This window comes from Tympanuchus pallidicinctus, unplaced genomic scaffold (genome assembly GCF_026119805.1).
Source record: "Tympanuchus pallidicinctus isolate F22 unplaced genomic scaffold, pur_lepc_1.0 scaffold3, whole genome shotgun sequence".
NCBI lineage: Eukaryota > Metazoa > Chordata > Aves > Galliformes > Phasianidae > Tympanuchus > Tympanuchus pallidicinctus.
In genome coordinates, this window is record NW_026294747.1 from 12,567,121 (window position 1) to 12,581,984 (window position 14,864).

The window sequence follows — 14,864 nt, forward strand, 5'->3', positions numbered from 1 at the left end:
ACTGAGTAGTCCCACTGAAGGCAACAGCCCAACTCCCACGCATAAATGAAGTACATAAGTACACATTCACAGGAGTGGGACATAGATGGAAGTTTTCTCTTTTCTCCTTCCCTGCTCCTGCCCCTCCTCTTCCCAGCCACCATCCCATCAGTGAAATAAGAACAGTAATACCCATCTCAGCAGGATATGTGAGGATTAGCTGAAAACTGTTTTTACCTTTTCTCCTTTAAACTCACAGAAAAGAAAATCTTCCTGCATTTTTTTTATAGTTCAAGGAGCAATTTGTTCCTTACCCAGACCTTTCCAACTCGGTGGGGGGAGCCCTGGAATCCTTCCACCTTCCCCTGAACTGATGATAAATCAGCACTGAGGTGTATGCTGGCCACAAGAGCCATTAACATGCTGCAGTGAAACGGCCATTTTATCTGCTGACATCAAATTGTTTCTGCCTCAGCCAGTATCTGAGCACGATGCTGGCCAATGACATTATTTGAAACAAGCCTATTTTAAAATACAAAAATGAAAATGAGTGATGTCCAAACTCTTCTACTTTTCTAAGATACTTTGTGAAAAGGAATCTAAAAAGGAACATACTCTAATGATCAGTCTGGCAGCAGGCACTTCCAGCTCAAAAACCACTCAGGCTCAGAATAATAAAAGATTCGTAGAGATTACACTGTAATATAACTGTGGTCACTAAAGTCCCATTGTGTTGGCCATGGAGCAAACACACAATTGACAGACAATTACTACACATTCACTTACGTGCTTTGGACAGTTTGCATGAACAGAAACCATCAAACAAGGTCCCAACACAACATACTCCCTTTATGATGGTTACTGCAGGGGTGTCCAGCTTGAAGGCATCAAACTGTTTAGCTCATCTTCCTGCTATCCTTATTCCACAATGCACTGAGAAGAAAGACACTGAGATACTTACTTCTGACAGAAGTCTTTCAGGTATGAAGCACCAACAGATGAGACAAATCCAATCCACTTGTCAGGCAGAGAAGACATGCCTTTGATGAGTAGCTGTGGTGGCTACCTTTGGGCAGATTTGGATGCGTCAAGGACAGCCTGGATCATCTTCTCTTTTTAAGAACAAGATGAATCATTGGATTTGAAGTCACAGGTCACCAAGCTGGTGATCTTTTTGAAAGGTTCTGTTGGACCAGATGTGGAATCAGACCTGCTAGCAAGCTGCCACAGACAGAACTTCAAAACCTGATTATTCTGAGGACATTGGTGATGGCAGTATTCACATGGACAGAGATAAACCAACACACCAGCATGAGGACATTATATAGTATTGTGTTGATAGTAGCCTAAGAGAAAAAAGAAAAGCCAGTAATTTTCCTGTGTATATTGAACTTCTGGATCTTAGAATAAACAGAAGGCGTGGTAATCTTCTCTTGTATTTTATTAGGAAATTAGAGATTGATCAATAATCTAAAATTACACAGTTAATCTTATTTAAAAATGTTCAAAATCATCACAATAATTTTGATTTCTATAAAACGTAATGCCCAGGTACAATTCCTGTTTATGTCCATACATTTCTCCACCCTTAACATGTATCTACTGTACAGCAGCAAGATGAGATGATTATAACATAAATACAGTATACTTTCCTCTGCAGTCCAAGTGAAAGAGGTGAAATGTTTCACGTTTAAAACAAGGCTCAGCATGTAAGCAATACTATGAGATGGTTCCCTGCGATCTCAGGTCATTACACATCAGTATTTCAGACTGCTTATACATCCTAAAGACTGCTAATGCTAACTGCTGAGCAAAATTATGAGGCTTTAGGGCATCAGTTTATATATATATATATTTATATATGTATATATATGTCTCCTTGCTTTCAAACACTGAAGTCTTTCATAGCATTAATTAGCTGTGTTGTAATCCTCCATTTTACAACACTGTCAAATTTAAGGACGTTCCACTTTCAAGGAAGTGTGCATGGTAGAGGTGTTAACTATCAGCAAGGGTTGAATTTCAATTTTAGTAAGCAAAGCTCCAATCCTGCTCACGTTTTCCTGCTCACGTTGTGCATGTGAAAAATCACACCAAGCCAAACACTGCTGCTCTTATTGCAACTATAATGTGGGGTGAGGTGGCTTGCAGGTTAGGCCTGCGTCCTTTTGATTGGAGCTGGCACTTCTGAATATCTAATGACTTTGGTAGGGACCAGAATTTCTCATTCAATTATTCAGGAAACTATTAAATGCTGTCTGGACAAGGGAGGCTTTCCTGAACTGGAGCCATGATTCCTATGAGAATTATGGATGCTCAGAAAGTGGCCAGCTCAAGCACTTGACCTGCAAGTCCAGTCACGTTATGCTGTTGTACTACTCTTGGATAGCATAAGCTGAAAAAAAAAATAAAAAATAGATTTAAGAAATAGTGGGTCTTCTTTTTAAAAAGCTATTTCAGGACAAGTACATTCAGACCACTGCGTTTTCTGTTTATATATAAATTCTTTGGCAACAATTTTCTAGAAAGCAGAATCATTTTTCTATGTAATGCTTTATTGTCTCCCTGTTAAAAACTGGTATCTTAAAAAATCTATAGCGCTTTCCACTATAAATAGTATTGTTCCAGATTAAGTATTAGTTCCTCCCTGAAGAAAAACAGATTAAAAAAATCTGGTCATTATCTGATAATGTTTATGTAGCAACGTTAAAATAAAACAGCAAAAGAAAATCATTCAGCATGTGGTTTGTCATTCGCAAGAATGTTAGTGGTATATTTATACAATAAAAACAACATAAGTTATCCTATTTTGTTTTAAAAACCTTAGTAGTAGAAATATATTGCTATCTGCAGGTTCATAAACAAAATGCAGATTTCCTATCTAAGTTCAAGTATTATTACAATATTATTATTACTGTTATTATTATTAAAAGAGCTCTAAATCTTTGCAATTTTGCCTGCCTTTAACATTGTTTCGGTCTTTCTGAGCAATAATGAGTTGCTATAATTTTTGTTCATCAATAGAATTAATGTGGAGCTTTGGTAGGTTTTGCCTGGTAGAACACAGCCTGTCAATCCTTGGGCTATTACGAGTGGTTTTAGAAGAGTGCATTTGAGATCAGTGGTATAGATATTGCAGTCGTGTTTTCTCGGATGTCTGATGAACTGAATTTCCTTCCAAGTTCCATTTAAAGGAGAAAGGTGGGAAGAACCCAACCCAGACTTTTACCACATCAGGATATATCGTCTTCATTTCTTCCCGGCACGGTCAGTTGCTCGTAGGTTGGCAGGGTGTTGTTTGGGAGGAAGAGATCTGAATTAATGCTGTTGCCTTTCTGAGATGACCTGTTGTTCCCTTGATCCCCCTGATGACTTGAAACCAGACGATGCAGCATCTCAGTAATGAGGTTCAGTTTCTGGTCCATCTGCGTAACCTACAAAGGCAAAAGGAACATTTGTTTACCATCAGCATGTGAGAAAATTGCAACAAGCCACGTGATAAACATGCTGCATTAAAATGATACTTTTCTTAATTAGCATGACAATAACTTCTCGGAAGACACCAGAGATTCACAATCCTATGAACTGTGTTAGGAATTCAGTGCAATAGGTCAGAGCTGGATGGCAAATGAGCCCTCTTAATTCTCATCTGTGGGATGTGCTCTGATAGTCATTTTATACCTGAATGAATGCATGATGCGTGAGCTTTCAAAGAGATGTGCTGGGACAGAGAACTAAGTCCCAGAACTGAGCTTCTGTGGTTTTTGTTGCTATTATTGTGTCCATGTTTTTATAAAACATTGTAAGCTACCAACGTGCCTTAATGATATCAATATGCTATAGTAAACATCCCCTCTACTTACAGTGATCTAATCCACGCTAAGCCAGGACTGACTGACGCCCTCTTTGTTACATTTGGGTCTAATTATCAACCAGGCCACAAAATGCCCCACGGATATTTTTGCTGATGCAAGTGCATAGCAGCTGCATTCTGTGGCAAGGGGTGGAAGTGGAACATGATTTAGTTTTATTCTGTCACTGCTCCAATGACACGGCATTCACCAGGATCGCCACTGGAATTATGTGATGCACAGCAAATTAGAAACTCTTTTAAGGTGGGTGAAAGCAGACTTTAAGACTGGGGACCTGCAGAGGAAGGTTCAGAATGCTTATTTTCTTCTGCCTTTGATTATGGTGATTTTTTTTTTTTCTTTTTTTTTTCCTTTTTTGCCATTCTATTAATGCCAGTCTGTAGGTGAAAATGTAATGAAAAATCAGCATATCGAAGACAGATTAGGTTATGGATTTGTCCAAAACTTAGATTAAACTTGGAGTACATTTGAAGTTCTCAGAAGAAAATCAAGAACCAAATGTTTCTAGGAGCAGCACAACATAGGTCTCCAGTTTCTTGCATTTTGCAGTCAAAAAGTAATGTGTACCATCCCTTTTATCTGGCATGAAAAACCTTCTCTCTGCTCTGACTCACATGTACTGAGCCAGATGTCCTGAGGGGAAGATGGGCACTTACAGCTACGATCTGGCCAATTTACAATCATGCCTACTCTGCCCATTGGCATGGCAAGCAAGCAAGCATTCCTCATGGAAAGATGCTTGTCCTTCCTGGATGAGAAGAGGCTCGGAAACAGGGCAGTGGGAGCCTCCTTATGGCCTCAAACTCCTTGCCCCACGCATAAAGAAAAAGCCACAGTTTTGTCCTTGTAGTCTCGTATCCATCCACAGCAATCCTCAAACACTAAGGAAACCTCTAGGCAAGAAGATGTAATAGTTTTCAAAAGGGAAAAGAAAGTAAGCAGAAAAAAAACGTGATGGGAATAAATTGCTGCCTCAAATATCTGCTAGAAAGTAGTGAAAGGCACATAAAACCGCCAGAAAGAGCATGAGTGGGAGCAATTTATATGTGCCTGGCTACCATCCAAGTATCACACAGGATAGTAAAAGACAGTAAGGCTGAGCAGAACATCAACAAACCTGGAGGATTTCAGCAGAAACTAAAATGTTTTTCCACTGTAGAGAAAATGCCGTTTTTTTCAAGCACTTTGTACAACTGGTAGGGAAGCAGATACAGTAATTTAAAAATATGAGGTGCCAGAGATTTATACTTTGCAGCTGGTTTTGAAAACATTAGGCAAAGCACTCTAGATGATACATGAAACACTAGTAACTCTGGATGGAAATGGCTGTTGAAAGAGGAGATTCTACAAAAGAGGAAGCTGAAGAACACAAGTTCAAGATTTCTAGAAGGAAATACAGATGGAAAATGGAGCAGATCATCAGGTTTTCATTTCATCAGTGTTTGTTCATTTCCTCAAAAAAGGCATGCCTTGCACTAACAGCGCCCATCACAGATAGCAAGTTCACAATGCTCCGAGCAGGACGGTATGAATCAGGGGTAACATTTCTCATTCCTGCAGTGCCCACTGCTCAGGCATTGCTTGCTTTCTGAGATACTGCACTGGAAGGGCCTTTGCTCTAACAAGAAATGTCTTTTTGCTAATTATTCTGAACTCAGTAAGGGGATTTTTATAGGGTATTTTTTAATTTGTGATTCCAGGCAGGGATTACCAGAGAAAACAAGGACTGAAGATATATCTGGAAAATGTACATTTATGAAACTTTTGCAGTGATGAGCTATTGAACATGACAGTAGATTGGACTGAGATCTGGATAGTCCTTCAACAGCTGCGCATCTTGGTGATGAAGTACTGGGGAGAAGTGAGATGTGAATACTCTTGCTGGGAAATAAATTCCCAGAGATAATTGTCTAATTTTTCTATGGAGTAAGATTTGGCTGCTGCAGCTGTGGCGCGCAGGAGGCCCACAGAAGCAGAGGCAGAAGCTAATTACTATTGAGCTGAACCATACGAGATAAAAAGCAAAGACCTAACCTCATCTTCCCTGTTCCTGTTAATTGGTGAAGGCCTCTAGAGCCACAGCGCAGCAGTTGTGCAGGAAGATACAGACAGCTGGTTGCGTGTTGCTTTCTTGTTTCACCAGCTTTCTTTCAGATAAGGAGAGTTATTTCCCAGAAGTTCTGTGCCCCTTACAGGCCTGCTCCAAGACATGCTGTAGATGGCAGGAGATTTTGGCAATCTCAGGCTTTCAGTGACTTCAGTGGACTCTAAATCTTGGACCGAATGGTTAAAACCAAGCAGTAGCATTTTCTCTAGATATTACAAGAGAGACAGAAATTTTAATTTCTGTACATTGCTTTGCTTGTGGTTTTTAGGGCTAGACCAGAAAAGATGACATTTGCAAATAAGACAGCAATGGGACAAAGGGCCCCTGCCCTTAATTATGCCAAAGCAGGATTCTCTGTTTAAAGGACGAGACGTTCTAAAGAGAGAATCAAAAGCCATCAGAAGGCCATTTCTGTCACTGCAGGTCTCTGATGTGGAAGAATAAGTGCCTTGCTGGTGAACAGCCTTGCGTGTTAGCAATTCCAGTATGCTTTCTGTCAGCCAAATACACGTCCTCAGAAATACTCTTCACTTGTTTGCTGTAGAGAAAAGTTGCCATAATATTAACTGCTTTGGACAACTCTGATCTCTCCACTTAAAGCAGAAAACAGTGTTAAATAGATAGGAGAATAACTCAGACTGTTTCTTTTACGAAAAACTAAATTAGCTCTTTCTGGCTGACTTATGCTTTATTAGAAGTATGAAACTTGCCTGTTCAAATAATTTATATACAAGTAATTTCCTTTGTATTTTGTAGAAAGTCATAGGACAAGGGGGAATGGTTTTAAGCTCAAGAAGGGAAAGTTTAGATTGGATGTCAGGGGCAAGTTCTTTACACAGAGAGTGGTGAGGACTTTTTCTATCTGTAAAGAAGCCACAGAGGCATACGATTGCCCTGATATCCCATACAATAGACTATAGGCAATGACATAGTTCCTGTGTGCCACAGGGTCCTTTCAGGTCATGTTTTCATGAAAAGTGGTCCTCTGTAACTGAGTTTAAAATGCATCAAACAAAGGCATCAAAGGCATTCCAGGAGGCGTTACTGAACAAGACTACAAGACTGCTCTTCTGAGAGGAGGAGAGAGCAAAACTGATCTATTAAGTTGAGTGAGCAACTGATCTATTAAAATTCCATAGACAGTCACATACTATTCATTTAAAATGCATTTTACTCATTCATAACAGATCCATGATATGATTCAGGATACAAAATGTCGCAATGAATTTCATTCCTTTTTTCCTACTCCTTCGCCCCCCCAAAAAAGAAGCCAGGATGGCTCCAGGGACAGCTGGAAGACAATCTCCTTCATGCACCACTGTGAAAGAGAAATAAAAAGGGTCTGGAGATCCATCCCAAACTTGTTACAGGGATTTACTGGGAAGGGGTAAGGGAGCAGGAAATACAGGGCCAAGAGGAATGGTGTTTTCAGCCATGGATATTTAAGATAGTGGGGCAGGAGCTCTACTGGTGGTTTCTTAATAAGGAGTCCCTATCGCACTGCAGGCTAACAAACTTTAATTGAAAAAAACATGACGGTCTCTTTATCTGTGCATCCTCTTAAGTGGTTTTGCAAAGAATCCTTCCCATGTTTGCTATTCAGTACTATGCTTGCTGATAAGCTAGTGTTTTATTTCAGAAAACATGCACAAAAATCCTTTCTGTTAACAAAGCCATAGGCACACTAATGACTCAGTCAGAGCAAAAATAAGAGGGGAGAAATATTCCAGAGCTTACAACACATGTTAATGGCAATGACACAAAGGAAGGTATCAGTATCAAGCAGCACTTCAGAAAACACTGAATGCATCCTTCAAGCTAAACATCTCTTTTTAAGGTGTGGTCATAAATCATTCATTCTTTAGTGAGATTCATCCTATTTAGGTACTGTTCTTAAAAATATTTGAGGAAGTTTTAGAGAGCAGCTTCCCTGGCTCCTCTTCTTGCTAAGTCCCTACACGTTGTGGTATCTCAATATTTCTAAAAGCTAATACCTCAGAGATTTCACGGTCCCATGAACAGGAACAAAGCTAGGAGTGGCTTTTCAGAAAAGTTCAAGGATATGTAGGAATCTGCACAGATTTCCTTTGCGCTTTTCTTTGCAACTGTGATTGAGGCAGGAAAGAACAGCAAATTCGGTATTATTAAAGAAAGTCTCCTTCTTCAGGTACACCGTTTTTCCATAATATTGGCAACATTCATTCTTCCATTTACAGCATGCAAGATTCCAGATTCTTGAGAATCCCCTTATCAGAGCTTCTGGCTTCGATATGTTTATTTTGTTGCCAGAGATTAGGCAGTGTTCTTGCTGGAGGTTATATACTAGTCGTTGAGGTGTTTATAGGAGAATGTAATCTGCATGAAGGAAGATTTGTTCTCCAGACTGTCTGTACTTTCTCTTGAGAGTTGTCCAAAGAAGGGAGTATGTGTGCGGTGTCTGGGGGAAGGATAGAGGAAGTGGAGCCAGTGAGAAAACACCCTCCTCTAATATAACATTACTCCTGGCTAGAAAAATATAAAGGCTGAGCTTCTGAGGAACTAAATTAGCAGGTTTTGTGGGCTGCACATGCCTAGTCAATGAAAATACTGTATAAACACTGCAGCCACTGTCTTAACTGACAAATAAAAGTGACAAATTTGAGAAGACAGCATCTTAGGAAAGTAAGGCACTTGTTACACACTGTCCTGAAGTCAGCTCCATTGTATGCAGTTCTCAGGGCCAGTCTCCTCTTAGTTTTTTAATTCTTTTTTTTTTCTTTTTTTTTTCAGTTGCTGGCGTCTCCTTCTGACTCTGTATCTCTGTGATAAATTTTTTCTCCCACATTTCTCAACATTGTAAGAAAAAAAAAAAAAAGGATTTTTGTTAGTAGTAACCCCTAAACATGACTGGTAATTCTCTATGAATCAGTGTATGCTGCTCCGTGATTTCAACAGAGAATCATGACCTGGGGCTGAAAAGAGACTTCTGAGCCAGTGAGCCAGGACTGGAGCTCAGGAACAACTGGGATACCTGAGGCAGTCATCTGTTCTGATTCTCCAGGAGTTCCCCTGAAATCAGAGCAAACCTACTAACAAGAGGCTTGATTTGACACAGGGAATTCCCAGTGTGCACTGCACAACTCCAGTTTTGTCACATTTTTCTTAATTGTATTGGAAAGTAAAACAAATTGGTAACACTAGCAACACGTGGCCATTTGATTAGTGACTATAACGATTATGGTATTTTCATAAATGCCTATTCATTAGAAGAATTTTGTCTTGATGACACAGCACAAGCTTTAGGATACCAGATATTCAAGCTACAGAAAACAAGAGAAATCAGAGGGTTAATTTATTAATTCTTTGTTTTAACTGCAATTGGGAAAGCATTTTTTCCTTTCAGAATGTCCTTTTCCCCTAGTAAAAATATCTTTTTTTTTTAAAAACATTTTCAAAGTCTCTGACATCTCTGGCTAGCAACATGCCTCGCTCTGTTTCTGTCCTGTGGCTTTTCATTATTTTTAGAGGACTGTAGATTGCAACTATAATGACATTTTTCAGATTAGAAGTCTCTCTTGAATTCTATTCAAAACTGCCAATAGTAAGAAACATGCCCCAACAGGTCAAAAACTCAGAAAGTGATCTGAAAAAGTCACTCAAGTACTGTGTAACAGCAATATGCTATCTGTATAAAATATAGTTTACATATTAGCCAGCACAGAATATAGGCCACATATTTTGTAACTGCCATTTTCCCCTCAGATGAAAATTAAGATAACAGCCTTCAGTGACAGCAGTAGTTGAAGAAGATATTACACAATAAAACAGCAATCTTCACAGCTATCTTTGACTATTTCCAGCCAGTTACACACAATTCATCTTTATGGGAATAAATGCTTCTGGATTTGAAGCTGGCAAGGCGTCAAACTATTAAACAAGACCTACAAAGAAACAAGTGACAACAACAATAAAGGAGAGAAGCTGCACAGTCACCTTCACAAACTTACATGGCTGTAACTTGCTGATTGAGTGAAGGAAGGAAAGTAAAATTAATAAGCATTACTATTACTCTCTAACAAGGAGGTTGGTAAGACACTGCCAAAAGGAAGAATTAGACACAGGAGAGTCAATTATACTTGTCCACAAATGGTTACTGAGTACAAGCCTCAAAAAGTGGCAAAAAGATTTTGAGCCTATGGTTATTTTAAAAGTGGAGAAGATTCAGAAAGATCAAAGATAAAAGGAAGTCAGGGTTGGATGACCTAAAATGGTGCTTATAATCAAACAAGAAGTAAAGAGGAAGATGGAATTGATAAGAGAAGAAGGGAAGAAGTGGATACTGAACACTGCTGCTGCTTGAGAAAAGAGAGCTGTGAGTGGTGGCTGTGGGTCAGTGCTTTTGTTGTTGCTATTATCAACTTCTTGCAAAAATATCTGGCTTATTTAAAACACCCAAAAGTATTGGAAATCAGCTGTTCCTGAGAATCTTCCTTCAGTTCTAGGTGTAGATTTGGGCTAAGAAGCCTATCTGAATGCTGACTGCTCCCAGAACACCCAGGCCAGTCCTGCTGCTTCACAGCACTGAATGCATGCCCAGAAGTGTGCAATGCTTGCAGATCTATTGGGCATCCAGAGGGCAATAGCCAAGCAATTAAAATTTGTGGTTGACTCTTGTTGTAGATAAATGAGACGTGACTTAAAACACATGGAAATTTTCAAGTTAGGACCATGTCCAAAATCTACAGTCTTTGGCCCAGCACAAAGGATACAGCTTTTTTTTTTGCTTTTTTTTTTTTTCCTTTTCTTTTTTTTTCACACAAAGGTCAGAGACTATTTTTTAACTGTTTCCTTTAAATGAGTGGAGTATTAGAAAGTGAGGTGTTGAGGAAGAAGGGAGTTTGGAAGAGTATTCTCTTCTGGGTTAAACCAGGAAATTGAAGTCTAGGGTCTTGTCTCTAAATATAACTTTTATCATAAGCGAAAAAAGAATATAAAATCTCTCTATCCAATTAATTGAATACTTTGGGTTTTCCAAAGATTTCGTTATCATCATCTACTATAGTCCCACCTTCAGGAAATGATATCTCTTCCACCCACCACAACTTTTTTCCATTTCCACTTGAAAATTAGGAACAATAAGGAACAAGTTGACAAGAAGAGACAGATTCTTTCCTTAAATGTGAATCAGTGGTACAAAAAAGCAGGAAACATTTATGTACCCACAAAAAGGACCAGGCATCCATCTAGCACCATCATTCTAAGCACTTTCCCATGTTATGCTTAAATTGCAATCCAGCATTATGAAAGATGTCAAACAGGCTGGAGATAACAAGAAATGTAAAGGAAGTATTGGGCAAAGAAACCAGAAAAACCCCAACAACTTATCTCTGTGTAATAGTTTGAATACAGCTATAGAACAAATGGCAGCAATTAGTGCACCCTATATCCAAAACATTGTGAACCTTAGTGCATCTGTACAGCACCATGCTGCAATACATATGTACTACCATTCTCATCCAAAAAATGAGGCAGTAAGGTTACTGGCAAGGCTTCAGATTTACTAAGCGTCTTTAACTGGAAGGAAGAGATCTAAACACATTTAAAAGCCATTTTCCCCATGTTGGGAAGATCTCAAAGCACTTTTCATTTTTTTTTTAAGAAACAGAAGGTTAGAAAACTGGTTACTTTCTGATTCCCAACCACATTCATATTCACCAACACATTCCTACACTGCATCCTTCTGGTTGAGCATCCCAGTCCCTATCTACGGGGGGAAAAAACAGACTGTTCAGCTAACAGGCATTTATATTTCAGATGCTCCAGTTCCACAGATGTGAAGAAAACTCCCTGTGGAACTTGCCTCTGGAGGACTCTCTTTGCTGGTTTACTCACGGCAGTATAGCCTCTGAATATCACTCCATATTTTTGTTGTCAGAAATTTGGCAATCAGACAACAACTTTCTCCTGGCTGTAGATTCCTGTTTCAAATGTGGAACAGTGGCATATTTACAACATGTCAGGCTTCAAAAAAAAAAAAAGAAAAAAAAGAAAAAAAAAAAAAAAAGAAATAGACCAAACTAACATAAAAATATGTACAAAAACTCTTTTTCACAGCAAAATAACCCCCAGACCTCCTTGCCAGTATAACCAATTAAGCAAAACAAAACTGACTAATCTTGACCTCTCTCCAAAGGGGAATGTTTTGTTTCTTGAAACCCTGGCTCTTGCTCTCATATGATACTGGGACTATGACTAATAACCTCTTGCTGGAGTACTGCTGATAATTTCACCATTGAGTAGCTGCTCTAGTTCTGGATCATCGTAGTATGCACTGAAGCTGCCAAGATTTTATTTTTAAAAAACAAAGAATAAGATATACGTTCATAGCCCCCAGTGCTAGGAATACATTTTTCAGTTTTAACTGTTAGGCTTTGCCTGACCATTTTTCCTCGTCCTCGGAACTGTTATTTTTCAGATGCCTGCTAAGAAATGGTTCCTTTTTTCCTTTCTCTCTCTAAAACACTTTTCCTAATTCAAAACAGATTTGTGACTGCAGCTCTTTTCAAAACAAATACGCCATGCATCACATTGAGTTAGGTCAGCATTGCTTATGTTAATGTTTCACACTTCACCCAAATGAGGCGTCTATACTCCTTTTCAAGGTAACGTGGCCATGAGGTGCACAGCATTTTCCAGTTGGAATAGAAAGTGAGACACATCCGCAGGTTACACATCTTAAAGCAGACATAAATTCTTTCTTACAGTGGAAACTAGTTGTCTACTTCAGCTGTGGCACAACCATCTCAGCTCTACACCCCTGCCCACAGCAGGCAGACAACAAGAACCAATTCAATAAGTTCATTTTAACTTTGGTCACTGTCAGTATGCTAAAGGAAAGAAAAACAACAAAGCTCAATCTGTGCAAAGCTTGAGAGTGGAAGTTAATGCAAAATACTGTAGTGTAGCACTGCTACTGCTTTGAAAATTCAGTCTTCTAGCTCCTTTCTTTGGGGAAGCAGCATTGGTAGTAAGAAGGTGCGGTGTGCAAGTTTGGTCAGAGTGAGAAACTTGCTTTTATGGGTCTGATAGAATTGGGTCCCTTAAAACACCATAAGCCGAGAACCTGAAAATCAAGGGTCATTTTAAAAACTGCTGGCTGGCTTTAAGATAAAAAACATTAACTCCTTTCTACCCAAAATCAGCTTACAAAATTAATAACCATTAAATGACTTCTGCAGCAATCAAAAATCATCGGGGAGAAGGAATGGGGAGAAAAAGAGAGAGAAGCAATTATAGTAACAGTGAGTTTTGGGATTCCCTGAGGGCTGCTGGTAATTAAACCAACGGCAACATGAATCTCTGTTTGATGCGGTCATTAATTTGTTTTCAAAAGAAAAATCTTTAAAAAGATTCTTTCAATAGAAATTTTTAGAGAACAAGCTCAGCATGAATAATTAGACCAGAAATACGTGATAAATATTATTACAGAGAAGTCATTTACGGGCCATGGCATATGCAGGTTAGAAATCCCAGTGATAAATAAAGCAGCAAGCTTGCACCCATTCTGAAAACACAAAACCAGGGCTGTTCGCTTGTATGCTTGAGTTAGTTCCTCAGAAAGGAGGCTGCCTCTTGTTTTCACTATTGCATTAAGCATTAAAAAAACACACAGATGCAAGATAGAAAACTGCAGTGGGTAAACACAGTATAATGAAAGAAAACCACACACAGTCCAAGGGCACTTTTCTTTTGCAGGGGCCAGCACAAAGATCAAAGGTGAAGTCTATTGGTGATAAAAATGTCTGAGGGCTCAGTCCTCTCCCCCACCCTTCTTTTGGCCATTGACTTTTGCTGAAGTCATACCCTTAGACGTGCCTCCTTCAGAATATTCAGAAAAATAAAAATGCTTTTGCTTCATAGAAATGCTAAGCACCTGGCAACACCACTGAAATCCAGAGATGTGGGTGCTTTGTACCCTCCAGAATCAAGTTGCCCCAGACTCCTCAAAACTGCATTTCATTTAATTTCTGACTACTTCAAGAAGAGGTATCTACAATCAATCACGTGCCAACAAATAACCAATGAGTGAGCTAGAACCTAGTATGTTTGCCAGCAGAAACTCACGTTTAAAAAGAAAAGAAGGCTGTCGTGACATTATTCATAAAGGCGAACTGGTAGATCTTACGGATACCAGAAGCAAAACTACAACAAAGGCAACCAACTGTTAATGAAGAAAGGTTTTCACTCAAATTTCATGGGTCATACAGAGTTGTTACCTATGCCTGCAGGAGTTGAACAGCTCTGCCAATTGAATTTGGGGGAAATTATGTGATTATTTTGTTATGCATTTTGTAGTTTTGGGCATTTTTCTTTCAATCCCAAGTTGTGGAGCCAATCAGGTACGCAGGAATATCAGCTTCAATTTCCAGAGTTAGCTTCAAACCAGCCTTGCTGCAGAAAAAAATCTCAAATATATGTTTTCATTGCACATGAAGTCTCAGAAACAAGATTTGAAAGACTAATATTCATTTCCTTTTTTTTTCTTTTTCTTTTTTTCTTTTTGCATAAATACACCTTTACAGTTCTATGCCAATCCCTTAGCACTCTGGGGTCTCAAAACCTTTTGAAAACAAAGAGACACACCATTTGGCTGCCCCCAGTAACAAGTGCTGCATGGGTTAACTTTCCAAATTAGTTCTATTGCAGGTTTCCCCCTGGTTTTGAGTCAGTTAAAATACCAAGGCTCTTCTCCATAACATTTTAAGCTACAATGTCTTCAAAAGTAAACAAACGTTTCTGATAAAATAACATGTTTGAAAAATGTAATGGATGACAAAGATAACAAAAAATCCTTAGTGCTTTTCTTTGTCAATAGCTTCTTCTAGGAATAGAGCCAGGCTGGGCATTTATTTGGACTGGTAAACTAT

General features: G+C 39.0%; 1 protein-coding gene across 1 annotated transcript in view; it reads right to left on the reverse strand.

Annotated features, from left to right (window-relative positions):
- Positions 1-1,402: 1,402 nt before the first annotated feature.
- The window catches only part of KCNQ1 (potassium voltage-gated channel subfamily Q member 1), a 328,880-nt gene continuing 315,418 nt past the window's right edge, over positions 1,403-14,864 (reverse strand). Inside the window, exon 16 of the mRNA XM_052694566.1 lies at positions 1,403-3,413. Within this exon, the coding sequence (XP_052550526.1) occupies positions 3,213-3,413 (201 nt within the window). The 3' untranslated portion in view covers positions 1,403-3,212. The remainder of the gene's footprint in view (positions 3,414-14,864) is intronic.